Here is a 25,142-nt window from a genome sequence, read left to right on the forward strand (position 1 = left end):
GTGGAAACCACACAGCAACGCCCTAGCAACCAGATAGAACAATCTCACAGCCACATAGAAGTGCATTAAAAATCACTTAGAAGACCTTAGCAACTGCAACACAGTGGTAACCACCCAAAACACTCTAGCAACCACAAGGAACACTAGAAACAGCCTTAATACTTTAGTAACTGCAGAGCAACAACATGGGAACCACCCAGAACACCATAGCAACTACATAGCAACATTTTAAAACATTATGAATAATACCTTAACAAATTTCTTAGCAGAACCCTGTAAGATTACCCTAGCAACCACCCTGTAATGACCTAGCAACCACATAGAACACTCTTGCAGCCACATAGGAGTTCATTAAATGTCACTCATAAGACCTTAGCAACTACATAGCATCGCAGTAACCACGCAGAATACCATAGCAAAAATAGCATTACAAAAATACTAAAACCATTCTGAATACATCAGTAACCACATAGCAACACCCTGGCAATCACCCAGAATATCCTAGCAACCTCCCAGAACACCATAGCAACCACAGAGAACACTAAAAACATTCTGAATGAATTAGTAACCAAAAAGCAACCCCTGGCAATCACCCAGAATACCCTAGCAATCACAAAGAACAATAAAACAATCTGAATACAACAGTAACTGCATAGCAACACCCTGGCAATCACCCAGAATATCCTAACAACACCCAGAACAGCCTAGTAACCACAGAGAACACTAAAACCATTCCAAATGCATTAGTAATCGCATAACATTGTCCTGGCAACCACCCAGAATACCCTAGCAACCACAGAGAACACTAAAAACATTCTGAATGCATTAGAAAGCGCATAGCAACACCCTGGCAATCATACAAAATACCCTAGCAACCACAAAGAACACTAAAAACATTCGGAATGCATTAGTAACCTCATAGCAACACTCTAGCAACCACCCAGAACACCATATCAACCACAGAGAACACTAAAAACATTCTGAATGAATTAGTAACCACTTAGCAACCCCTGGCAATCACCCAGAATACCCTAACAATCACAAAGAACACTAAAACATTCTGAATACATCAGTAACTGCATAGCAACACCCTGGCAATCACCCAGAATATTCTAGCAACCACCCAGAACAGCCTAGAAACCACAGAGAACACTAAAAACATTCTGAATGCACTAGTAACCGCATAGCAACAACCTGGCAACCACCTAGCAACGTTCTAACAACTTAGAACACCCTAGCAACCACATAACAATGCAAGCATCCTGGTATCCCAGACCATTGGAGCACTGAATCAGCACGTTTTCTTAAGAAAAAGTCAAAATGGCTTTATTATTGATTATAATTTGGATGTTTTTTTCCCTTAACTCAGTTTCTCTGTGAATTCAAACGGTTGCTCATTCATTCCTTTCTCCTGCTCATTCTTTGTGTCTTCAGGCGTTCTCTGCATACTGATGCTCCAGGAAGAGTGTTTTTCTTCCCAGCAGCTCAATGATGCTCATTTAGGAGAATAAACTGCGCACGCAGCTCTCCCAGAGCACAGTTTTACTCCTCAGACTGTCACTCATTTATATCTGGGATTTAATGCAGTTCTCAATTATATTTCATTAAGGTATCAACTTCATCTCAGATGTTTCTTCTTAAAGGAGAGATAAAAACAGACCCAAATGAGCAAATTTGGGCAAGAGAATAGGGCTAAAAAATGACCGTGGAGCATATTGAGGTTGTTGAGAAACTCACGTGAGATTACTGCAGCCTTATTCTCAGGAGAAACAGAGACAGCATTTGCTCATCTTCTTGCTGTCAGAGAAGCAGATAGCCGCACATGATCCTTTTATAAGAGCTTTGCAGAATTTCATCACTAAACTGTGCTAAAGGTGATCTGTCAGTGAAGGTACGCCGAGTTCTTCAGGTACACACGGGCGTGTTGATACAATACGGAGCAGCCCATCACATCTGCTTGTTATCTTGTCAAAAAGAACATCAAATAAATAGCAGAATGTGTGTGTTTGCCAGTATAACCATCTTAAAACATCCATGTTAAAGCAGAGATGCATGATTTACTCAAAGGTGTTATACAGGAGGTCGACTTTTTCAATCTCACAAAGTCTAGGCCATATTTCAGAACCCCAAAAAATTTGTATTAAATTATTAAATTCTAATTATTTTAGGACAATCGAGATGGTGAAATTTGTTGGGGAATAAGACTGATCTTCAATATCAATGATTGGAATTAGTGCATTTTCATGGAAAAAAGCTGGAGATCAAAACTGATTATCAGTCTTTTTCTCTACAAATTTTATCATGCAAAAACATTAATAGTACTACAAATGATCAAAATTGAATTATTATTAATTATTTATTTTTTATATATCAGGTCTGTATCTAGTTATCTCCAGCTTTTTTTCCCCCATGAAAATGCACTAATATTAATCATTATTATAATGAAAGATTATAATGAATCTTATGAACTCTCAAGAACATGTCTCGGTCATATTTCACCCCAAAAAGTAATACAATTTAATAAATACATTTTTGATTATTTTAGGACTATTTAGATTTCTGCATGGTAAAATCTGTAGAGAGAAAGACTGATAATCAGTTTAGATTTTTTTTTAAATATATATATATATATATATATATATATATATATATATATAAATATTTTGATAATTTTTCCTAACATTTAACTCAAAATATTTAACTTAAAATATTTACCAATATATTTGACTTAACTTAAATAATAATATATAATATTTAAATAATATTTAATGGTTCTAGTCATTTTTCACTAATAATATAATAATAATTGTCATAATGCAAAAACAATCAAATTTTCATTACTGCAGTGTGGAAACAATAATAATATAATTGATTACAGAAAACTCTCTATTGCAGTAAGAATGAGAATAAAAAACTTTAAAAAATAACTAGATGTTTCCACAGAAAACAAGGCTTACAAAAACAAGTTACAAAGCAACAACAAATAAAATCTAAATATATTTTAAAGTTTTTTTTCTTTGATTTTTGATTGAGATTTAACCAGGATGTTTTGTTATTGAGTATTTTTGACCTGCACATTTAAAAAAAATTTTTTTCAGATTTGCCCAATTAAGGGGTCAGTTGCCCGGAAACCCCCTGTAATTCAGCCTGAGTAGCTTATTCATATAATTTAGGTCTCCAGGCAAAGTTATTGTGTTGAAATATGCTGTACGGCTCTCTGGCATCTTCTGGAGCAGCAGAACATGTTATGAAGGATGTTTACAGACCATCGAAGGGTGTTCACTGCTCTCTGAGCATCTAATTACGCACATTCCTTTCTCAGAAACAGGAAAAAAGGGAAAACGGCAAGATCTTGTCCAAACTTATTGTTCCACATTGTGATTTTGAAACATTTACCATCAATAAAGAGGAAAAATCTCTCCACATCCACTTCCACAGGTCACTGGTCTGTCCGTCTCTCTCGTTTAGCATCACCTCGTCTTAACCGTGACAGGAACGCTGTTAATTATGAGTTGGAGCATGCGGTGCTCAGTTAACAGCTGCGCTGTGCTCCTAAAGACGCAGTAGGAGACTGCTTGCATAAAAGATTCTGGCAGAAGAAAAACAGGACAGAAAGAAAGCGCTAGAACGGCCTGAGACGGGAGTGTTTCTAATTCATGGGAAACTCACTGTGTCACTTCTACATACTCAAAGATGTAGTAAAGGAATAGTTCACCCGAAAATAAACATATGCTGAAAATCTGCTCACCCTCAGGCCATCTAAGATGTAGATGAGTCTGTTTCTTCATCAGATCTGGAGAAATGTAGCATTACATCACTGTCTCAGCAATGGATGCTCTGTAGTGAATGGGTGCCGTCAGAATGAGAGTCCAAACAGCTGATAAAAACATCACAATAATCCACACCACTCCAGTCCATCGCTTAATCTCATTGAGAAGACAAAAGAAACAAATACATCATTAAGATGTTTCAAACTGCAAATTTGGTGAATCTGAAAAGAGCATGTGAGAAAAATTAGTAAAAAATGCTCACTAATTAAACATCCAGGTTATCAATCTCAATCCAAAATCAAAATAAACAAATAAATAAATTCATAAAACTACTGCAATAGAGTATTTTCAGTATCAGCATACGGGTTATGTTTTGAGTGCATATATTTATCAAATGTATTAATATCAAAATATATGAATTGTATTCACATTTTAAATGTAAGTTTGCATTTGACTATTTTTATTCATTTTGAGGAATACTGAATCTGTTTTTGTGCAGGTGAGATGAGTAAAACTCAGATATTTCCTTCTAACTGAAAAAGTAATGCGTTACTTTACTAGTTACTAGAAAAAAGTAATCTGATTATGTAAATTGCATTACTTGTAATGTGTTACTACCCCCAACACGATAGGAAATGACCAATAAAACATTTTAATTAGTATTTGGTCATGGTAACATGGTAATATCATTATTTGAAGCAAATACCATGTACAGACAATTGAAAAAAGCATTCATTCAGAACTACGATAAATATCAAAGTACCATGGTACTAAAACATCAATGATCTAATATGTAATTATTTCACAAAAAAGCAATTAGATTATATCACAATTTATTTACATAAAACACCTTGATGGCCTATCAAACAAGTTGTTTTTAGTATGTCACAAGTCATGAATATTTGTATATTAAGACTCAGTTGTTTTATATGTACACACACACATACACAGAGAGAGAAATCGTCTGTAGTTCATGTCAATAGCAGCTTTACAGACTGAAGCATCAGGAGTCTGTAGGACACGTATATCTCATGTCAATCTAACGCCCCCTAATGTTGAGGACATTTTAATGCATCTTAATTCCTCTGAAAACTCTAAACAAATACTAATGGATGATGATAATGTATTGTAAAATATAAAAATGTATTATAAATAATTTTTTTGTTATATATAACCAATCAAAATGTTTTATTAATAATTTATAATGGGTTATGCACACTAAACATGGATTGCCAGAAAAACAGAACAAAACAAAACAAAAAAATAATCCTATATTCTTTATAATCCTAATTTTGGGGGGATTTTTTTTTTTTTTTTTTTTTTTTACAAATCCTTGAATTATATTTACGTTTCCAAAAAGTTCTTTATATTTTGACAGTGTGACTACTAATAGAAACCTAAACTCGCATTTGCCTTTAAACCTTGATACACTTTATACAAACTTCTTGAAACCTTCAAAACTCTGATAATGCACCATAACACTATGATCAAGTCTTCCCAGCGCGGTGGAAAACTCATGGCTGATTTGGTGACAGATCTGTTCCTCCTTATCATTTATGGGAGATCTATGTGGGCTAATACTCAACTTAATATTTAACCTAGGGTCTGTTCAAATCCACAGATCAAGAGAGATGCTGAATAGAATTATAACTCCTCCTTTAGGACTCAGACACCGTATGGAGAAATGCCACGTCATTCCAACCTAGTGACTTTTTTCTTAAAAAAGAGTGAGACTCCTTTACATTGTGGTTTCTAGGGTGTTCCTAAAGGGTTTTTAAGAGTGTTATGTGGTTACTAGGGTGTTCTTGGTGGTTGTTACATAGTCGCTTACCGGCTGATTGGCAGATCTTATGCTTCTTACCCTTCTGCTTGCATGTGGTCTTGTTGACACCTGATTCAGTCATTCATTTGCAGCACTGTTCAATACTACCACAAGGGGGCAGAAAAGACACCACTTAAAATGTGGCCCTTGTAAAGCAGAACCATTTTCATTATAATCCGAGAAGGTATCTGAACTGGAAGCTCCAGATGCAGCAGGTGATGTGATGCACATTATTTACTTTAAACAAATAAATGTATAAATAAATAACCTAATAACATACTTAAACAAATAAACTAATAAATAAATGTTTAAATAAGAAGAAATGTTTTAAAATAAAATACATAAATAAATAAAATAAAAATAAACAGATTTTTAAATAAATATATATATATATATATATATATATATATATATATATATATATATATATATAAATTGTGAATGCATGAATAAATATTTTTAACAAATAAATAAACAAGCACTTTTCCATTTTAAATATTTTTCAAATTGTAATAATAAATACACACACAAATGCATATACACATGAATGCATATTTATTTTGTTTAAATAAATTAGTTAAAAATGATTTTATTATTTAAAATAAATATATAGATTTTTTTAATTTGAGAGCTGCAGTGGAGGGGAAAACGGATGCAGATTGAGAGTAATGTGTATTACATCTAAAAACACCAAACATCCCACGATTAAAAAAAGTTGTTAATTTGATTTTTACATAAGTTTTATTATTTGTTTGAATTATTTTATTTACTTTTTAAATTTATATATTAATTTAATTAATATTTAATTATTTTTTTAAATAATTAATTTTAATAAAACAAAAGGTAATATGACTCACATTACTTATTTTAAATAATACGTAAATCATTTTAAAATAAATATTTAAAGAAATAAATCATTTTAAATGTAGCCAATTTAAATATATAATACAGATATTCTAGTTATATAGTACATTTTAAACATTTCTATTTTAAATAAAATATTATATATATTTTTTTTTTTTCACATTGACTGCTCTAAATTTTTCTCATTATAACCCATTTAATTTTTTTTTCTTCTGATGGTTAGATGACAGCTGACCCCACATCAGGCCTCAATACATAAATACTGTGGTCGATGATATGTGGCCAAGGCCGATATATCGGCCGATATTTGCCATTTTCAAATTTTGACATCGGCCGATAAGTTTTTTCTGTTTGGTCGATATGTTCGAGACTTTTATTTTGACGGCACCTGCACACACAGTGCTCACATTCTCCCTCTTCATTGTTCACTGTCGTCGTTTAACAGTTCAGTCTAATACGGATAGAAGTGTGTCCAATAATCAGATAGAACTGTTGAACAAATTAATTAAAAGGTATCCAAAAAAGTATTATAATGATTGCTTTTATATTATTAGTAATAGAAAAGCAAACATTATAATACTTTATCGTTTACCATCAGTATTCAGCAAGTACGCATTTATATCATTCAAACACATGTCTAATAAACAGCTAATTCCACAGACCTTGCAGACTTAGTTGAATCTAGTTGTGAGATCTTGTAAAGTGTGCATTTGTATCCTGCATAATCGTGTGTTTTCTGTGTGAGGGTCAGTCTGACAGGAGGACAGTTCGGCTTCACTGGAGACACCAGATCGACAAACTTTAAACTCGTGATTTCAAACTATGCTGCGCTTTATGCATTTGCCCACTATCATATTCATGTCATTTTTACTGCATGCTGTATGTAAAATGAGTGTTACCTTGGCTTTAGTTGAAAAAGATATTATCCCCAATGCACACAAACTTCCCAGATTCCCAGAGTGCCCTGTTGGTTACAGTGTTTACTTTCATTTTAATTATATATTTTTAAATATTTATTTTAGTGCTGTCAAACGATTAATTGCGATTAATCGCATACAAAATAAAAGTTTTTGTTTGAATAATATATGTGTGTGTACTGTATATATTTATTATGTGTATATAAATACACACACACATACTGTATATATTTTGAAAATATTTACATGTATTTACATGTCTATATTTATAGTCACATAATTTACAAATAAATATATTTAATATATAATCATAACATTTTTCTGAAATATATACACATGCATGTGTGTGTATTTATATATACATAAATATAGGCGATTAATCGCGATTAATCATATGACAGCACTAATTTCTTTATTTGTGAAAAATACTTTAATAGGATTACAGAATCAGGAAGTTTTCATCTAAAGTATAAATATGTTTATTTTACACATTTATTTTTAATATAATACATTTTTGAATTATTTCAAATTTCTCAAACATTAATTAAAATAAATACAAATTATTATTATAAATTATAATTCAAATAAAAAAAAATATACTAATATATATCGGCCACCCTGCTCTCTAAGATATCGGCATCAGCTGTCAAAAAAACAATATCGGTCAACCACTAATAAATACATTTTTTAAATATACAAGTATTTGTATTTAAATAAATGCATTTTTATTTTAAATAAATCATTTTAAATATAGTACATTTTTAAATAAACAAATAAAATGTTTCTGTTTTAAATGAATAATTTTTAAAGTACTAAATATTTTATTTTCATTTACTGCTTTAAACTGTAGTCATTACATACACTATTTAAATGTCTCCTGAGGGTTGGATACAGCCGAGCCCACATCAGGCCTCTCGGAGGGGGGTAACATCACAGGGCTCGTTCCCACCAGGACCCAGCTAGGGGCGCAAGTTTATGACCCCTCTCACACCCAGCCAGACCTCGCCGTCCCGAGAAGACGTTTTATAACCCAACGGATTCATCCCAAATGGAGCTGACATCCATAGCAGGGTCAGGATCTGTTAGACTCATACATCTGACGCTAAGAAAACACAGAAATCTCCGCGCTGTAAATCCAAGCAGTCGCTCACGTGTTTTGGAGCGAGTCGAGTCTCTGTTGATGTCTGCCGTATTAAATTGTTTAGTCTAGGCCTCCTCGTATCCGCGCTGGCTCTTCTGGCCGTTCTCAAGCACACTGGGGTTTTTTGTCTGGGCTGTGATGGCTTTGGTTTTGCGGTGCGTTGCAACGAAACGTCTCTGCTGTTTAGATTTTACGAGCAAACGAGTATGAGGCCCGAGTGGCGTCATCTAGATTCAAACAAGCTGTGGAGCACAGAATCTTTTAAGCATGCTTTAATCTGTGTATGGCATTTAAAGACAACAAATGCATGATGAGACATTTGGATCTGAAGGATCAAAGGTTTGCATTTAAGTGATCCAACTCTGATTAGACTATTGACAAAATGTTTGTGCATTTTCCCTGCCAATCATGCATATTAAAGGAATATTTCAAAGGAAAATTATTACTCTGGCATAATTTACTTCAAGCCTGCAGTATTTGTTTCTTCAGGGAAACACAAATGGAGAAGTTAGACAGAATGTCAACAAAGGGCGGTGATTTATAATATCAAGCAAAAGGACAAACAAGTTTGTGAAACTGGAGCATTTCTTTTGCAGCTGCGTCTTCTAAACGTGCCAATTTTTTATTGTTTACAAGTGCAAATAAGATTTGAGACCTGCGGCGGAGGGGAAAATGGCCTTAGACTGGCAGTACATACCTTCACATATTATTATTATTATTATTACATCTATCTAACATCAAATACATCTCATCATGAACAAATTAAGTGTTTCAATCACTTGAGTTTGATATTTATTAATCCAAGGATCCCTAAATGTTTTCTCAGTCAAACCCTGACATAAAATATCTACTTGAAGGCCCCGATGAGATTTAAAGATCATATTTCAATAATTTAGATATAATCATTTCAATGATTTCTGTCACTTTTAGTTTTATTTTGAAATAAAAATGTTTATTCATTTTAATTTGACATATATATATATATTACATTTATTTAACTATTAGCTTTTCATTCCTGTATAAGTCTACTGACAGAATATTGTAAGAAAGGTACAAGCTTCAAAATAAATTGTAATTTTTTTATTTGTATTTATTATTATTATTTATTTTTTTATTTGTTTTAACAATTTTTCATTTTATTTATTAGTTTTAGTTTTATTTTATTTTTATTTATTTTATTATTTCAATTTAAACTAAACAAAAATAAGACATTTGAAATTATTAAAAGCTGAAATCAAATAAAAAATGTTTTACATTTTATTTTATTCCAGTTAACGTTTATTTTATTTTAAGCAACGAAAATGCATTTTTATGGGTTTTAGTATCAGTTAACAATATTAACTATATTAAATATAAAATCATATATAAATATTTATATATATATATAAATTTGTTACTTTGTTTGTCATTGTTTATATCAGATTACAAGTTTTATGAAATAAAATAGTATCTCTTGAGAAAATACAGACACGATCCACATTTTGCATTGAGATGACTGGAGAGGAAAATGGCCCAATTATCCTAAATTAACATTAATTTAATTTTGTACACTGTAAAAAGTGATAAGTTGACTTAACTTAAAAAAAATTGAGGAAACCCGTTGCCTTAAAATTTTTAAGTAAATGATAATTTAAAAAATAAGTTAATTGAACTGTCAAGTTCACTTAACTTTTATTATTATAATTATTATTATGTACTTAATAATTTTAAGGCAATGGGTTTCCTCAATTTTTTTAAGTTAAGTCAACTTATCACTTTCACTTTTTACAGTGTACTTTTTATTTAAATTTCTTTTAAAATAAAATAAAAAGCATTATGTATTAATTGCAACAAAATAATTTAATTTGTTGTTGGTTTTATTCTAATGTAGTCTGCAAACTTGAATTAAATACAATCATTTCGTAGAGGACCACATTGTCATAAAAGAAAGTATTCGCATCTTGCTGATGATGTTGTTTTGTCTGTTTGAATTGATTCATTGTTAAAGTTTTGTCTCAAATGCAAACCACAGTCAGCAGATGCCAGAACAGATAGATTATTGTTGACTTTGCTCGATGACTTGGTTAGATAGTTTTATCCAGTGCAGAGGAAGTTAAGCAGAAAAAACACTAGTGGGCACCAAAGAGCAGCTCTTACTTTCAGATCATCCAGGCAAAACCTCCGAGCTGAGCTGTATGGACCTCTGGAAGATTACCCAGAATTCCCTGGACCAGCAGTCGGTAGGGAGAAACTAGAGATGGAAATAATGGAGAAGATTAGAGCATGGTTGTGGTCTCAGATAAGTGATGTGAAGAATGCCGTCTAATGTCACGTTTATCATCTCATCATCATCAGGTAACCAGCAGTTCAAGCAGCTTCATAAAAACACTCTTCCTCTGGGATTGTAAGTTTCCTTGCAAACAAACAGCAGGCCAAGACTAAGAAAGCTGTAGAGCTAACGTATAATAATACAAACCAGCGAGTAATGGATTACAAAACACACATAAAACAGCAGATCTAGAAGGACATAAACTAGTGTCGTGCTGAAAGCTTTTTGTTGCTTTTTGCAATGGATCAAATGCTCTTGTAATAGAGATTGTACTCATAAAAATGAATGATTGCACTTCAGTGCATCTACTTCAAATGGTTTGTGGTGTTTAAAGGGAAATGTATCATCACAAATCAGTTATAGATGAACAATTTAACTATAATTTAGCAATTTAACTAAAAAAGTGAAGAAGAGCTACCTCCAAAATCAAATGTTTCCACCAAAGAACAAATTTCTGTCCTTCAGATTTACATTGCAGAGTAATATAAAATATGTTGTTTATTTATTTATTATTATATTGTAATATAAAATATTACAATGGATTTTTTTAGATTTTCATTTATTGACTAAATATTGTGTAATATATATATATATATATACATTCCAATTGATCAATTTTACAGTTTAATTTTAAATTATAATTGAAATTATATTTTAAAAAAGCAATAACTGTGTGTGTGTGTGTGTACTAGATAGATACAAATTAAACATATATCTAGAATATACACATACATTAGATTTAAATGACTGTGTATATATATATATATATGTGTGTGTGTGTGTGTGTGTATTTACAGTATATTTGCAGACACAATTTTATTAAATAATTACCATAAAGATGTTATTTAATTATACACACACACACACACACACACACACACTTTTAATACACACAGCTTTAAATGATTGTAAAAATATATATTAAAAACATTTAAATTACATTATTTTAATAATATGTATTTTTAATTTACATTTTTTAATTATGCAATTAAAAATGCAATTTAAATATCTATCTATACACTGACACATTTTATTTATATTAATATAATAATGCAATCATTTAAACTGTGTACGTGTATATATATATATATATATATTCACATACACACACACACACACACACAATTTGATTTAAATTATTGTAAAAACCATTTAAATTGTACATCTATCTATCTATGTACATACTGTATATATGAGAAACAATTTTATTTTAGTGTTTGTTACACTAAATTTATTTATTTATTTTATTATTGCTACACAATAAATACATACATACATACACATGCAGCGTATAGAAAATCAGCCAACAGACATCATTCATTCAAGGTAATGGTATCGTCATTGATCTTTTATAAAATCAAACAAAAAACATGTTGACCACTATTCTAGCTGTTACTGTAATTACGAAACAGAGTTGTTACCTTACATCAGAGTGACAAAATAATCTCTGTTAAAAGTAAAAACTGACTCGACTCTGGCTCCTTGGGCCCTTTGAAAGCGGTCTGAGGGGGTCTGCTGTTGATTGCGGCCCACCGCTGTGTGACACAGATAAGGCAGGACGGACCCATTCTGAGTTCAAAAGAGCGCTGGAGCCCCCTGCGAGATTACCGTCATTTAAAGATGACCTCTGCCGTGCTAATTTCCTTCTGAAAGCCACAGTTTGGCTCTGCGCTGGTCCTCGTTAAACCCTTAAGAGAGAGAGAGAGAAATAAAGATAGCAGAGAGCAGAGAGCTGAGAGCTCCCGTGTCTGTGCCGCGCGCATAAATTGGGCTTTAGATGTCTGTAGAGTTTGTGCTAAACAGACCTGGAATCTGGTATCCATTATCAGGTCTTTAGGGGCCCTTATAAGGTCATGTTTATTCATACAAACACACAGACTCACTCAAATTCATACACTTATTGCAATACATTAGCCTGCGCTCTGAACTCAAATATTCAATAAAGACATGAAGGTTCCTCAAATTTAAACACTCCAATAATATTAACCAAACTTACACTTACTGTTGAAAAGTTTGGGGCTTTAATGTTTTTGAAAGAAGTCTCTTCTGCTCACCAAGGCTGCATTTATTTGATCAAAAATACAGTAAAAACTGGGAAATATTATTATTACAATTTAAAGTTATCAGTTTTCTATTGTAATATATTGTAAAATGTAATTTATTGCTGTGATCAAAGCTGAATTTTCTGCATCATTACTCCAGTCTTCAGTGTCACATGATCCTTCAGAAATCATAACAATATGATTTGCTGCTCAGTAAACATTTTTAACGGCTTTTTAACTTTTTATCTCACAATTTTGACTTTTTGAATTTTGAGATAAATTAAAAAATAAAAGGCAACTGTGAATTTTTCTCACAGTTTTGAATAAAATAAAAAGTAATTGTGATTTTTTTATCTCACAATTCTGACTATTTTATCACAGTTCTGTGAATTGCGAGATATAAATGCAGAATTTCGAGAACAGAATTGCAAGAAATTCTCACAATTCTGAGAAGAATTGAAAGATAAAAAGGTGTCTTTAATTACCTTTTTTAATTTTTTCCATGGTAGAAACTAAAAAAAAAGGAATTACGAGAAGTAAACTCAGAATTCTGAGAAGAAAAATGGAATTGCGAGAAAGAAAGTCAGACTTCTGAGTTTATATAAAAATATATCTACTTTTAAAAAAAAGTCAGAATTGTGAGATAAAAAGTTGCAATTCATATCAAAGAAAGTCAGAATTGTGCGATATGAACTCAGAATTGTGAAAAAATGTCAGAGTTGTGAAATAAAAAGTTGCAATTACCTTAAAATTGTATTCCATGGTGGAAAGAAAACAAAAGAATTGTGAGAAGTAAACTTAGAATTCTCTGAAAAAAATGGAATTGCGAGAAAGAAAGTCAGAATTTTGAGTTTATGTCTCGTAATTCTGACTTTTTTTCTCAGAATTGAGATTTCATAATAAAGAAAGTCAGAATTGTGCGATATAAACTCATAATTGCGCAAAAAAAAAAAAAAGAAAGTTTAGAATTGTGAAATAAAAAGTTGAAATTACCTTTTTTAATTTTTTATTCCATGGCAGAAATGGGCTTCCATACTTCCATTTCAACTGACGGACAACAAAACAGGTGACAACAAATTCCATAGATGCACACTGAAGGAAAGAACCGAGCCATACAGCATCTAGACCAGAGGATCACAGAGACATGAGGATGCACGAGCTTAGCAACCACCGAAAACACCCTAGCAACCACCTATAACACCCAGGTAGAACATAATGCAAGATTATTGGTTCTGTTCCAAGGAATCACAAACGATTATCAATTTATACCTAGAATGCAAATCATTTTGGATTAAAATGTCTGCTAAATGTGTAAATATATGAATAAAGATCAACTCCCAACCACCCACAAGATCATGCTGGTGAATTTTACACATGCAAAAACAGAATATGTAGAAATCTACTTATTATTATGGATTCTTCTACAATTTGAACCACCCAGAGCATGATATCTGTTTGTATTTGTCTAAAGCCTCAGATGCACAACTCAATCCACTGTGTGAGTGTGTGTTTCTCCAGCTGCGAGCATGTGGCTTTGATTATTGGCCGCTCTGCCCAGGGGGAGCGATGATTGAAACTCCAGACTCCGGCCTGGCAGAACACTGTTTATTATATCGTCTGGCAATTATTTCACTCATGATTGCTAATTTCAGGAAATTAGATTTGTGTGAGGGAGAGACAAAAAAAAAAAAAAGAGAGACGTGCGTCCGAATGTATAATGCATATGCCATAATAGGATGATGAGGATGGCTTCACAAAGGTACTATACATTGTTAAAACAATTCCGTAAAATTTACGGTAAAAAAACGGCAGCTGTGGTTGCCGGAATTCTACCGTAAAATATACGGTAGCAACGTTTTAGGTTTTACGGTTTTAACTTAAATTTTACGGTTAAATAGCATAATTTCATTAACTGATATAATGTTAATACACCAACCTATTGAAGTACTGAAATCTGTTTTGTACCTTTGAAATACACTGATAACCACCAAATGCAGAAGGTGATGAGAAAGTCACATGATGAACCAAAGCCCATCACAAGCAGCTTTTAAATAATAACATATATAGAAGGTGCACAGAGTCATTCACACAAACACTAAACACCATCATGCTGAGACTCATTAAACTGAAATATGCAATAAACATTAATTTAACAACATTAGATGTAATATACAACCCTAATAAACATAACTGATAAGAAAAAACTAAGAAGAAACCTAGTTATTTCAAAGAAAAAACATCAAATTCAAACAAAATTTGAAATGCAATGCAGGGAATTCTGGGAACGTCAATTTATGGTTTTTCCCTGTAAATTTTACATTCTTTTTCACTTCCAAAAGCGGTATTTCACCATAAAATTGTCTGAAATGTCTATTACAGTTTTTCACCGTATATATTAGGGGAACTTACCGTTAACCATTTAACAGGTTTTTACCGTAGCTTTTTCACAGTTTTTTTACCGTTAAAATCACGGTCATTTTTTACAGTGTAGCCTACTTATTGAACGCAGCTCATCCGATCAAATTTCAGTAGGCTACTTTTTCAGTAGCATTGCTTTCTGAAGTATTTTTTTTCCCCTTATATTGATGGCATTTTACTTTTTTTGATTTTGGAACCATGAAGCGGTGTATCGTTTCAGCTGGGAAAAAAAAAATATTTCTGGAATGATTCCAACGATATCGTGTCTCTGTGTCTTTATCGTTATAGCTGTAGTGTGGACTCTCCTATTCTTTAATATTGAGAACGATTTTTAGAACTCTTTATCGTTATCTGTATAGTCATCGTCCTTGGTGTGAACGGACCTAAAGGCATAGAAAAACGATATGGTTGGAATCACTTCCAAAATGATTTTTTTTCCCCAGCCGATGAACGATACAAACATTGACAGCCAATCAGAATCCATCCTGCTGTAACGAGCTCAAGAATTTAAAGCGGCAGACGAGCGCACGCTTAGAATAAACAGACGATATAGTTCACCGGTGTGGACGCTAATATCGTTATCTTTATCGTTCTTGGTGTGAACGTGGCTTTATATCTCGCAATTCTGACTTCTTTTCACAGAATTTTGAGACATAAACGCACTATTGTGAGTTATAAAGTGCAATTCAGAGGAAAAAAAATAGCAATTCCTACTTTATAACATGCAACTGTGTTAAATTCCAAATTGTGATATATAAATTCGCGATTCTGAGAAAAAACAAAAACAAAACACAATTGTGAGTTTATATCTCGCAATTCTGTCTTAATTTCTCAAAAATGCGACTTTATGTTTCAGAACTGGGAGTTTATTTCTCAGAATTGTGAGTTTAAATTTGGCAATTCTGCCTTTTTTCTCAGAATTATGAATTTAAATCTCATAATTGAGCATTCAGCATAATTTATGAGGCAGCTACTTTGCTTTGCAACATTTCCCTTCAGAATTATTTATTCACCAGGAATTATACATTTATACAACAGAAAATATCAAATTAATTTATCTCTGGGAAAAATAAATGGGATTTTTACTTCCGGAGCCCAAGTTGAAATAGTCTTCATGCCTCATAAACGGTTTCTCAACGTCTAGAATGCTTCTCCCCGCGTCTGTGAATCTTTGTTGGGACATTTGGTGAGATGAAACCAGAGGTTTACCGCGGAGGCGTCTGGAAAGAGCAAATAAAATCAATCAGTCAGAGTTTTGTCAGCCTGATTTATTGCTCAATGGCCTCTATGAGTGAATGAATGGTCCAAAACATTGGCAGCGTGGATGAATTTCATTCTTGAGATTTCAGAGAGTATGATTTCTAACCAAGAGTTTGTAGAAATATTTCATATGTCTGCAGATTGCATGATATTGATCCTCTCCAGATGTACGGTGAGGGAAAGCGAACCCTCAGCAATCATAATTCAAACCCTCTTGAGATGTTATGATAGAAATGTAATTAAACTTTAATCACTCTCTTTAATCAAACCAACCTTCATCCAAGAAAAAGTGTAGTGTGACATAACTGAAAACCTAATCAACTATCTGTAACTTGTAAATCATATCAACAGTTATCAAATCATGAATTATTTAAAACAGAGCACTTGTTTTGGACAGCTTTTGCATATAAAATCGTTTATTTCCATATGAATTATTAATTAAATATCAGTTTTAATATCACTTACCATTGGTTTTATTTAACATGGGTTAACAGGCTACAGCTCTTATTGATATAATTATGTACCCTTACAAACAAAAAACTGTCATGATAACCATATATATATATATATATATATATATATATATATATATATATATATTTTTTTTTTTTACAAGGAAAAAACAAAGAAAAACATAACCATAATTTGGTGGTATATATATGTTATAGTGTTATATAAAATAGTACATAAAGTCACTTGGTACATTACAAAAAATACCATATTAAATAGGCCAATATAAATATATTTATACCATCCACGGCTCTAAAAGTTCAATAAATTAACCAAGAGTCTCTTTTAAACAACAAGAAGCTTCACAATATCAATTTATTGTGTAAATAAAAGGAATTTTTGCTTAAACCACAAATCCTCAGGATCATCTTGCAAACCATTTAGCTAAAAACTGCACGTTAGCACAAGTAGCTGCACAACACAAGATCCAGGGGGCCTGGATGGATCCACATCAAGGGGGTGGAGATTGGTAGGTTTAGGGGTGGAGGTGGGTGGGTTTAGGGATCAGGGGGTGGAGACGGGTAGGTTTAAGATATGTAAGGTGGGAGGAGTTGGATCTGGATCCAACCACACCCCCTGGATCTTGCTCCTCAGTTAGCAAGCTAAATTAGGTGCTAAAACCATAGCAAGGCCAATGGAAGCACTTTTTTTTTTTTTTTTTTGTGCTACTGTAAAATCAAAGTAAATTAATATATGAAGTTTTAAGACTCTTTCTGATTATTTTGGTTAATCTTATATCGAATCAAAATGGCATTTGACTGAGTTTACCATAGTAAGAGTCTCTATAAACTCGATTTGGATGATCAGTATTTGTGGATTATTCTGCTAAAGGCAAAAGAAGCGCGCGTCCGTGATTGCGCGTGCGCGAGTGCTCCGTCCTGCCCCCAGAACGCGCAGCGGACACGCGCTCATTAAAGCCCTGACAATCAGCCACAACGCGACTTTCTCTCTGAGTTTCTCCTCTCAAAGACTTTAAAAGACTCTCTCTCGTGGATAAATGGATCTCTGTGTGATCGTGCTGTTGTCTTTGTTCGGGTTTCTGCGGGGCCAAGGTGAGTTTACCTCAAACATCGCATCACTGCTGCTGTTACAATGCATTCATGTAGAGTTCGCAGAAAAGCGGACTGTGAATAAAACACGGTGTTATTATGACATAATAACATGTAAATCTGACATTACACGTAATGTCCGTCTGTCTCCATGTGCTTGCATTTCCTCAAATTGTTTTCGTATACAAGTGTTTAAACGTGTCTTGAAAGCAAAATAAGATGAAAACAGAAAAGTGTATTATAATATATTACAGAAAGTCACTTGGTACATAAAAAAAAAAAAAGACAGGTTTTGAATAAGTATTAGGCTATATATATATATATATATATGCATAGCCTATATATACATATAATTTGTTTTATATATTTATTTATTTTTAATAGATGGTATGGTAAAGTGTAGTATAGCATACCATAGTATAGTACAGTATAGTTGGTTTTATTTATAGTAACTTTTCTATGTATATATATATATATATATATATATATGAATCTAATAAAAGTATATTAAAATGTATATTAAAACATTTAAAAAGTATATATTTAATTTTATTTTTTTAAATTGTGAATAGTATATGTATATTATATACTATATTATTACATTAAAATATCATTTATTATACACTATATTTTATGTAGTAAATATTCTATTACAATTTACTATAATGTATTAAAAAGTCATTAAAATGTAATTAAATACATTTAAATATAAATACATATAAAAATATGTACATATATTTAAATACATTTATATATTTACACACACATTTATATATTTAAATATTTATTTAACTAAACAAATATGTGTGTGTATTTTTTAACATCAGTACGTCTTTGTATAATAAAATGAGTCTCTTGCTGATCTCTTAATGAAAGGCTTGTTCTCACTAAACTATCATTTACCCCTGCAGAGGTGTTTTATTCTGAGTCACAGATACTGTGTGGTAGAAGAAGTTGTGTGAATATTTAGATGAGGGGGCGTGGTCTGGTTTGCAGTAGCCAATGAGTGTTTGCTATGCGGGATGCAGCCCACAGCATGTGGACGGCGTGTGATACGGCACACAAGATGCTCTTTGCTGCCAGATAGTGAAGTTGCATTCACCAGCCGGGGTTGACTAGTTATCCTAATACCAGTGAGAGATTCATTCCTCACACGCTCTTGCATTCAAACATCACCGCACAAATGTGGTTTGTGGGTGGAGGTCATAATTCAGAACAACAAACTGTGTTTAAACAGCGGCAACAGAAATGGACCAGTTTACTTGAATAGCATGTGGGTGGTGTTTTCATAGATGGGAAGGTTGAGCTGCCCTCGTGCACTAATGCTGTTCTTAATTCACTTTTAAGAGCATTTTATCTTAGTTTTATTGGGCTTTAAAAAGTTTCTATTACAGAAGCAACTATTTTCATTATTTACTGCACAGCACAGCTATAATAAACCATCTGCAAATTATTCTGGATAACTGTTTGATTTTATTTGATATAAATTTTGTAATCTAAAATTATTTTTAATTTAATGTATTTTTTTAATTTCATTTTTTATTTAGTCCATTTTTTATTTTATTTAAATTTTATTTTATTTTTAATTTAACTTAAATTATTTTAATATTTTTTTTTATTTGACTTTATTTTATTTAACTCTGGTTCATTCTGCTCGAATAAATAAAAATGTTTGTATTCATGTGGAGAAATTGCTGCTTATAAAAGCCATTTGGCATTTCGATTACTGTGCAAACCTGCAGGAGAAGAGTCCAAAAGACTCATCTGCCAAAAATATTTTGTGTTTTGGCAGATGATGGAAACCGCAGGGAAATTAATGATCTGTTTGATCCAATTGAGTCCACTTGCGTCAGCTGATGGTTGTTTGGAAATGTTTTTGGAGTAGTTTTTATGGCCTTTAATCTTTGGGAGAGAGTCAGACGTGTTTGACGGAGTTGACTAGCTGCCCATCAACAAATTACTTCATCCGCCAGACGCTAAACATTATTCAGCATGAGTGGAAAAATGCTTGTGGAAAGAAAACAAACAAGGCAGAGACAGTCCAGACAGGACAGATATTGATTTCTGCAAACGATATCAAGGAAATTGAATAGAACAATGGCTACTTCAGAATGATGATTAAAAACAAATAAATCAATAAATTAACACACAGACCCTCATCAGACTAAGCTCTATGTCTGGTATGGAAGAGACAATCAGAAAAGTGGGCGGGGCACATCATAATGCTTATCAGCTCAGCTCATGAATATTAATGATGTGATGCCCAGTAGTTCTACTTGATTGGCTGAAAGACAGACTTCGTTAGGTGGGAGAATAGAATAGAATAGAATAGAACAAAACAGAATAGAATTGTCTGCGAATAATTCATCTCATCATATCGTCTTCCTAATTATGTTCAAAATCCTTTGAAAGGGAAGAAAAGCAAAAGGCCACAGGCAGGATTTGCTTTCTCACCGAGTGTCCAGGAAGAGTCTTTATTTTTAGCCGCAGGGTTTGGGCCAGTAACATTTTTAAAGGGGTTTTCCATGTGCCATCCATCCCTAATTAGACAAAGGTCACGCCACCATCTGATCCAAACACTTCAGACCTTATTTCCATTTCCTTACAAAGAAACTCTTAAACTTTTAACATCTCACACAGCTCGGATTTGCCAGGATACCAAATTCTCCAATCAAAAGTCAGAGATTTTAATATGAACTCGAACATTTCTCATCTAATTCTTCCAAGATCAAATAATTTGAGCTTGTATTCACGTTAATTTATATAATTTATTCATTATATTCATTTTTTTATAAATCATAATTATTACAATATTTTACAATGTTTCCTTGGGAAAAAAAATATTATTATGATTATAATTATCTTCAAATAATCTGACTTGGTATAGCCTACACATTAATATATTTATTTAATATATTTATTAATTCTTATATTTCTTAATTGATTATAAAAGTAATTATTATAATAATTTCTAAAATATATTATGATGAAAATATATTATGATATATAAATACCTTATGCAAAAATCAATTTTAATTATAAAATTAAATATAACAATATTATGTTTAATTTAAAAATATAATATGATCATAAATAGTTTATGCATATACAATTTATAGTTTATGTGAAGATTGTTTTAAAATCACTTAATATTTCAGAGCCTATTAAATGTTAAAAATAATGGCTTTCAATTATACTGTAATGTTGAATGGCTATAATTAATACGTAAAATTGCATTTAATAGAGACCCCAGTAGCAGTATTGGTAGTAATGCTTCATTAATAATAGGCTACTTTGTAAAAAGATGCCATTAAAAACATATTTAAAATATACTATCTTTATGTTGTTTCTACATTAATTTAGAGGTTCAATGTGAAATTATGACAATATAAATATGCGATTAATCATGATGAATTACAGAGAAATGTGTGATTACTTTTTTAAATCGATTGACAGACAGCACTAATGTTAACCTTTTATAGATTTTTAAATTTCAATTTAATTTCTAATTTTATAGGTCCCCCCAGAAAGAGATCGGGACGGCCCCCTTCAAATTTTCTGTTCGATAATCCGGCCCTCAAATGACGCTAATTAAATAGCCCTGCTCTAATCCGTTAACACGGGTGCGGAAAAAAATACGCACCACATACACACTGCAAACAGAGCATGTATGAAACAGGTGTAACACGATGGACTGCTCCGTTTGCCAAAAACATGCGAAGGACAAGAATCTCAACGTTTTTAGGACAAAAAAAGAGATAAATGTTTGTTTTTTTGTTTGTGTGGCAAAAAGTTCATTTTAGGCCCTGATTATAATTATAAATCTTATACTCTAATTGTAATAAAATATCTATTTTTGACATTTCAGATTCATTTTGTGTCTAATATGCATGGAAAATCAGCTAGATAACCCCTTTATCACTGACAGAAATCTATTTTTATATTAAACATATTAATATATTTGTATTAATTCAATTAAATATATTAACTTAATATAAATACACTGAAAAAAAAAATGGTGTAGACACAGAATTCACTCAGAAATTGCTAGTGCATTTCACAAAGAAACAGCAAGTAACAAACTGATTGACCATGAAATTAAAAAGTAGAAAGACTAAAATTGTATTTTCTTTTAAAAATGTTCTCTAATAATCTTCGTTTTATTTACAACTATGAATTCTTTCACAGTGTATATTTAAAACAATGCACAATACAGTTTTTCATGGCTGTGAGAGATATTAATGGCTGGTAAATGTTCTCGATTTAACCACCATTTTTCACAAGTACAGTTTTGGACCCTGTTCTCTTATTGTTTCTCCTTGCAAGCCATTTGCTGTCCATAGTGACGAATCTAGCGCTCACGGCCTAACCACAAACCTTAGACTGTGCCAGAAATCAGCTGGTAAGTGACAGACGCTGAAGAGAGGCTGGTAAAAACGCAGATTTGAGATAATGCAGGAATTCATCAGACAGGACAAGCCCCAGCAAATCTAATGCTGCATGTGGGGCTTTAACAGAGAAGACAGTCAGCAAACCAGCAACTTGAAATGCTTCAGATTTGGTTGTAAAATGTGACTGTACCAGACTAGCTGGCTCGGCTCTGGATCTCCTTTACAGGCCGAGTTTGAGCTTTAACTTAATGCCTGAGCAAACCTCTAATCTGCATGTCTGTGTGTGTGGGAATGGTCTGGATTGGATTTGGTGTGCGTAATGTCTTTCCTGTTTTTTTTTTCCTTTCCAGAGACCACAGATCCCGTCTCGCTGGACTACTGCTGTAAAGATGGCAAAGAAAGAGGCCAGGAGTCTCAGGACTGCACGAGTCTGCCGCTCATCTCCGAATCCACCACCTGCAGGTAGGCGTGCGCGATATATATCGTCTGTGATAATATCGTAATTGTTGTTTTAACGATGTGCAATTTGACATTATCGAGTATTTTGCAAAAACCATTCAACCTCACGTTGTGTCAATCACGTTCACACACTGCATCTGAAACTTTCGTCCGTCATAAAAAAATTCGGATCAGGGTCTATTTTCTGCGTTTTCGCATCCGTAGCAAGCATTTTGATAGGAAAGGATGACGAATACGAAACAAAAAAAAAAACACGAAAAAACGCATATGAAAATTTCGGACTCAGTGTGCAATGACCTTTAGAGTGCTGTTTTTCTCCAAATATGACTATGAATACAAATGTGATATTGATTTTTTTACATCAGTTAAATAAACAAGAAGTTAATTAAGAGACTTACTGTAGGTTTTAGACACTATATTTCCTGTTTTTGTGTATTTCGACAACAAAAATAATTCCAAACACAGGCAAAGCACTGTTTTGTGTCTCTGAGCAACATGACGGTGTTTCGTTCCTGAATGAATCAACCGTTTAATTGATTCAGTTCAATCGCAATGACTCACACATTAACAGTGCCACCTACTGGCAGTTTTTATTTCACATTCAGAGTATCTTTTTATTATTTAAATAATTTCAGATATCAGTATTCAACGTTCTATGTTTAATATATCAAAACATTATTTATGAATTTGTAATTGCATGTTAAATGCATTCATGTCCTGCATTAAACTGCGAGTAAATACATCTAAATGCCACTTCAGATGCAGCGTCTGTGTTGATTTCATTTGCTTGGTAATAGCCCAAATGTCTTAATATTCTAATTCACTGATTAAATGTAAGAATTTGACTCAAAAGTTAATGGACACTTTAAGAAAAATGGCTTTATAAAGGTAAAAATGCCCATAAAATGTAAAAATCTGTTTAAACTTATAAGAAAAGATTCATTTCTATCAGTGTGAACTGACCAGTACACAGAATATGAAGAATATCAAAAACTTTAGGAGTCAGCTGTCTATGGCAGTCCTTAAGATACCAGCACAATAACACACTCAGCAAAATATTGTCGAATTATCGTTATTATCGAGATAATCCCAGAAAATATTGAGATACTATTTTTTGTCAGGTTTCAGGTTTGTTCCTCACCATCTGAGATCTACCAGATTTCCACAGAAAACACTTAAAAGAGAAAACAAATCTGTTTGTTAGTTGTTAGTTTGTTAGCTATGGGGTAAAAAACTGAAATAACACTTTCCCCAGTTCATTAATCACAGTACATTACATTACTTGTAATATGTTGTATTACACGTTTTATGGAATGTTATGTTTAAATATGCAAATTAGGCGTTTTATCTCATTACATATGCACTAATTTGCATATATTTCCAGAGCATATCTGAACGTTGGATTTGTTTGATTTCGTTGACATGTTAGGTTTTTACAGAGGGGATTTTGTTGGTGTCTCTTATCACCTCATAAATCAGAAAATACTGCCAACAAAAAAAATTTAATAAAAAAAAAAAAAAAAAAATCACCATGTTTTTAGGAATAAAATGTTATATAAATCAGTCCGAATTATATATGAACACACCCATCTATAAAAACCTTCAGAATATAGAACATGGTTAAGTGTGTAAGTGCTGCTGATATGAAGAAACAAACTCATTTTGAGATAACCTGCTTTAAAAATATGCACTGTAATTGTAATATACATATGCAAATAAATACAGTTTAATAAAATAAACACTTAAATGTGTATTGTAGATGTTTTCTTTCCACTAGTCAACAAGTTATAGGAGCAAAGTAGCCCAAAATTTCAAAATGGAACTGAATTGAATTGAATTGAAAAAGCAATGGTTTTGCCTACAGCGTCTCTCCTTAAAGGAATAGTTCACCCCAAAATGGAAATTTAGTCAACATTTACTCACCCTCAGGCCATCCAAGATGTAGATGAGTTTGATTCTTCATCAGATTTGGAGAAATTTAACATTGCATCACTAGCTCACCAATGGATGTGAATGGGTGCCATCAGAATGAGAGTCCAAACAGCTGATAAAAGCATCACAATAATCCACACCACTCCAGTCCATCAGTTAACATCTGGAGAAGACAAAAACTGCATGTTTGTAAGAAACACAGCCATCATTAAGACGTTTTTAACTTCAAACCGTTGCTTCTGGCCAAAATATGAGTCCC

General features: G+C 32.4%; 1 protein-coding gene across 4 annotated transcripts in view; it reads left to right on the top strand.

Annotated features, from left to right (window-relative positions):
- Nucleotides 1–25,142, top strand: part of fbln1 (fibulin 1) — a 90,508-nt gene that overhangs the window by 14,739 nt on the left and 50,627 nt on the right. The window contains exons 2-3 of one of the 4 annotated variants that reach the window (XM_058766451.1): nt 13,885–14,069; nt 22,843–22,954. Coding sequence is in view for 3 of the 4 variants with exons in the window: in XM_058766450.1 (XP_058622433.1) it covers nt 18,050–18,104; nt 22,843–22,954 (167 nt within the window). In the remaining variant the exon portion in view is untranslated. Of the gene's footprint in view, nt 1–13,884; nt 14,070–17,944; nt 18,105–22,842; nt 22,955–25,142 lie in introns of those variants that run through there. The other 3 variants (XM_058766450.1, XM_058766448.1, XM_058766447.1) reach the window with 3 other exon arrangements.

The sequence above is a fragment of the Onychostoma macrolepis genome, chromosome 25 (assembly GCF_012432095.1).
Source record: "Onychostoma macrolepis isolate SWU-2019 chromosome 25, ASM1243209v1, whole genome shotgun sequence".
In the NCBI taxonomy this organism is placed as follows: Eukaryota; Metazoa; Chordata; class Actinopteri; order Cypriniformes; family Cyprinidae; genus Onychostoma; species Onychostoma macrolepis.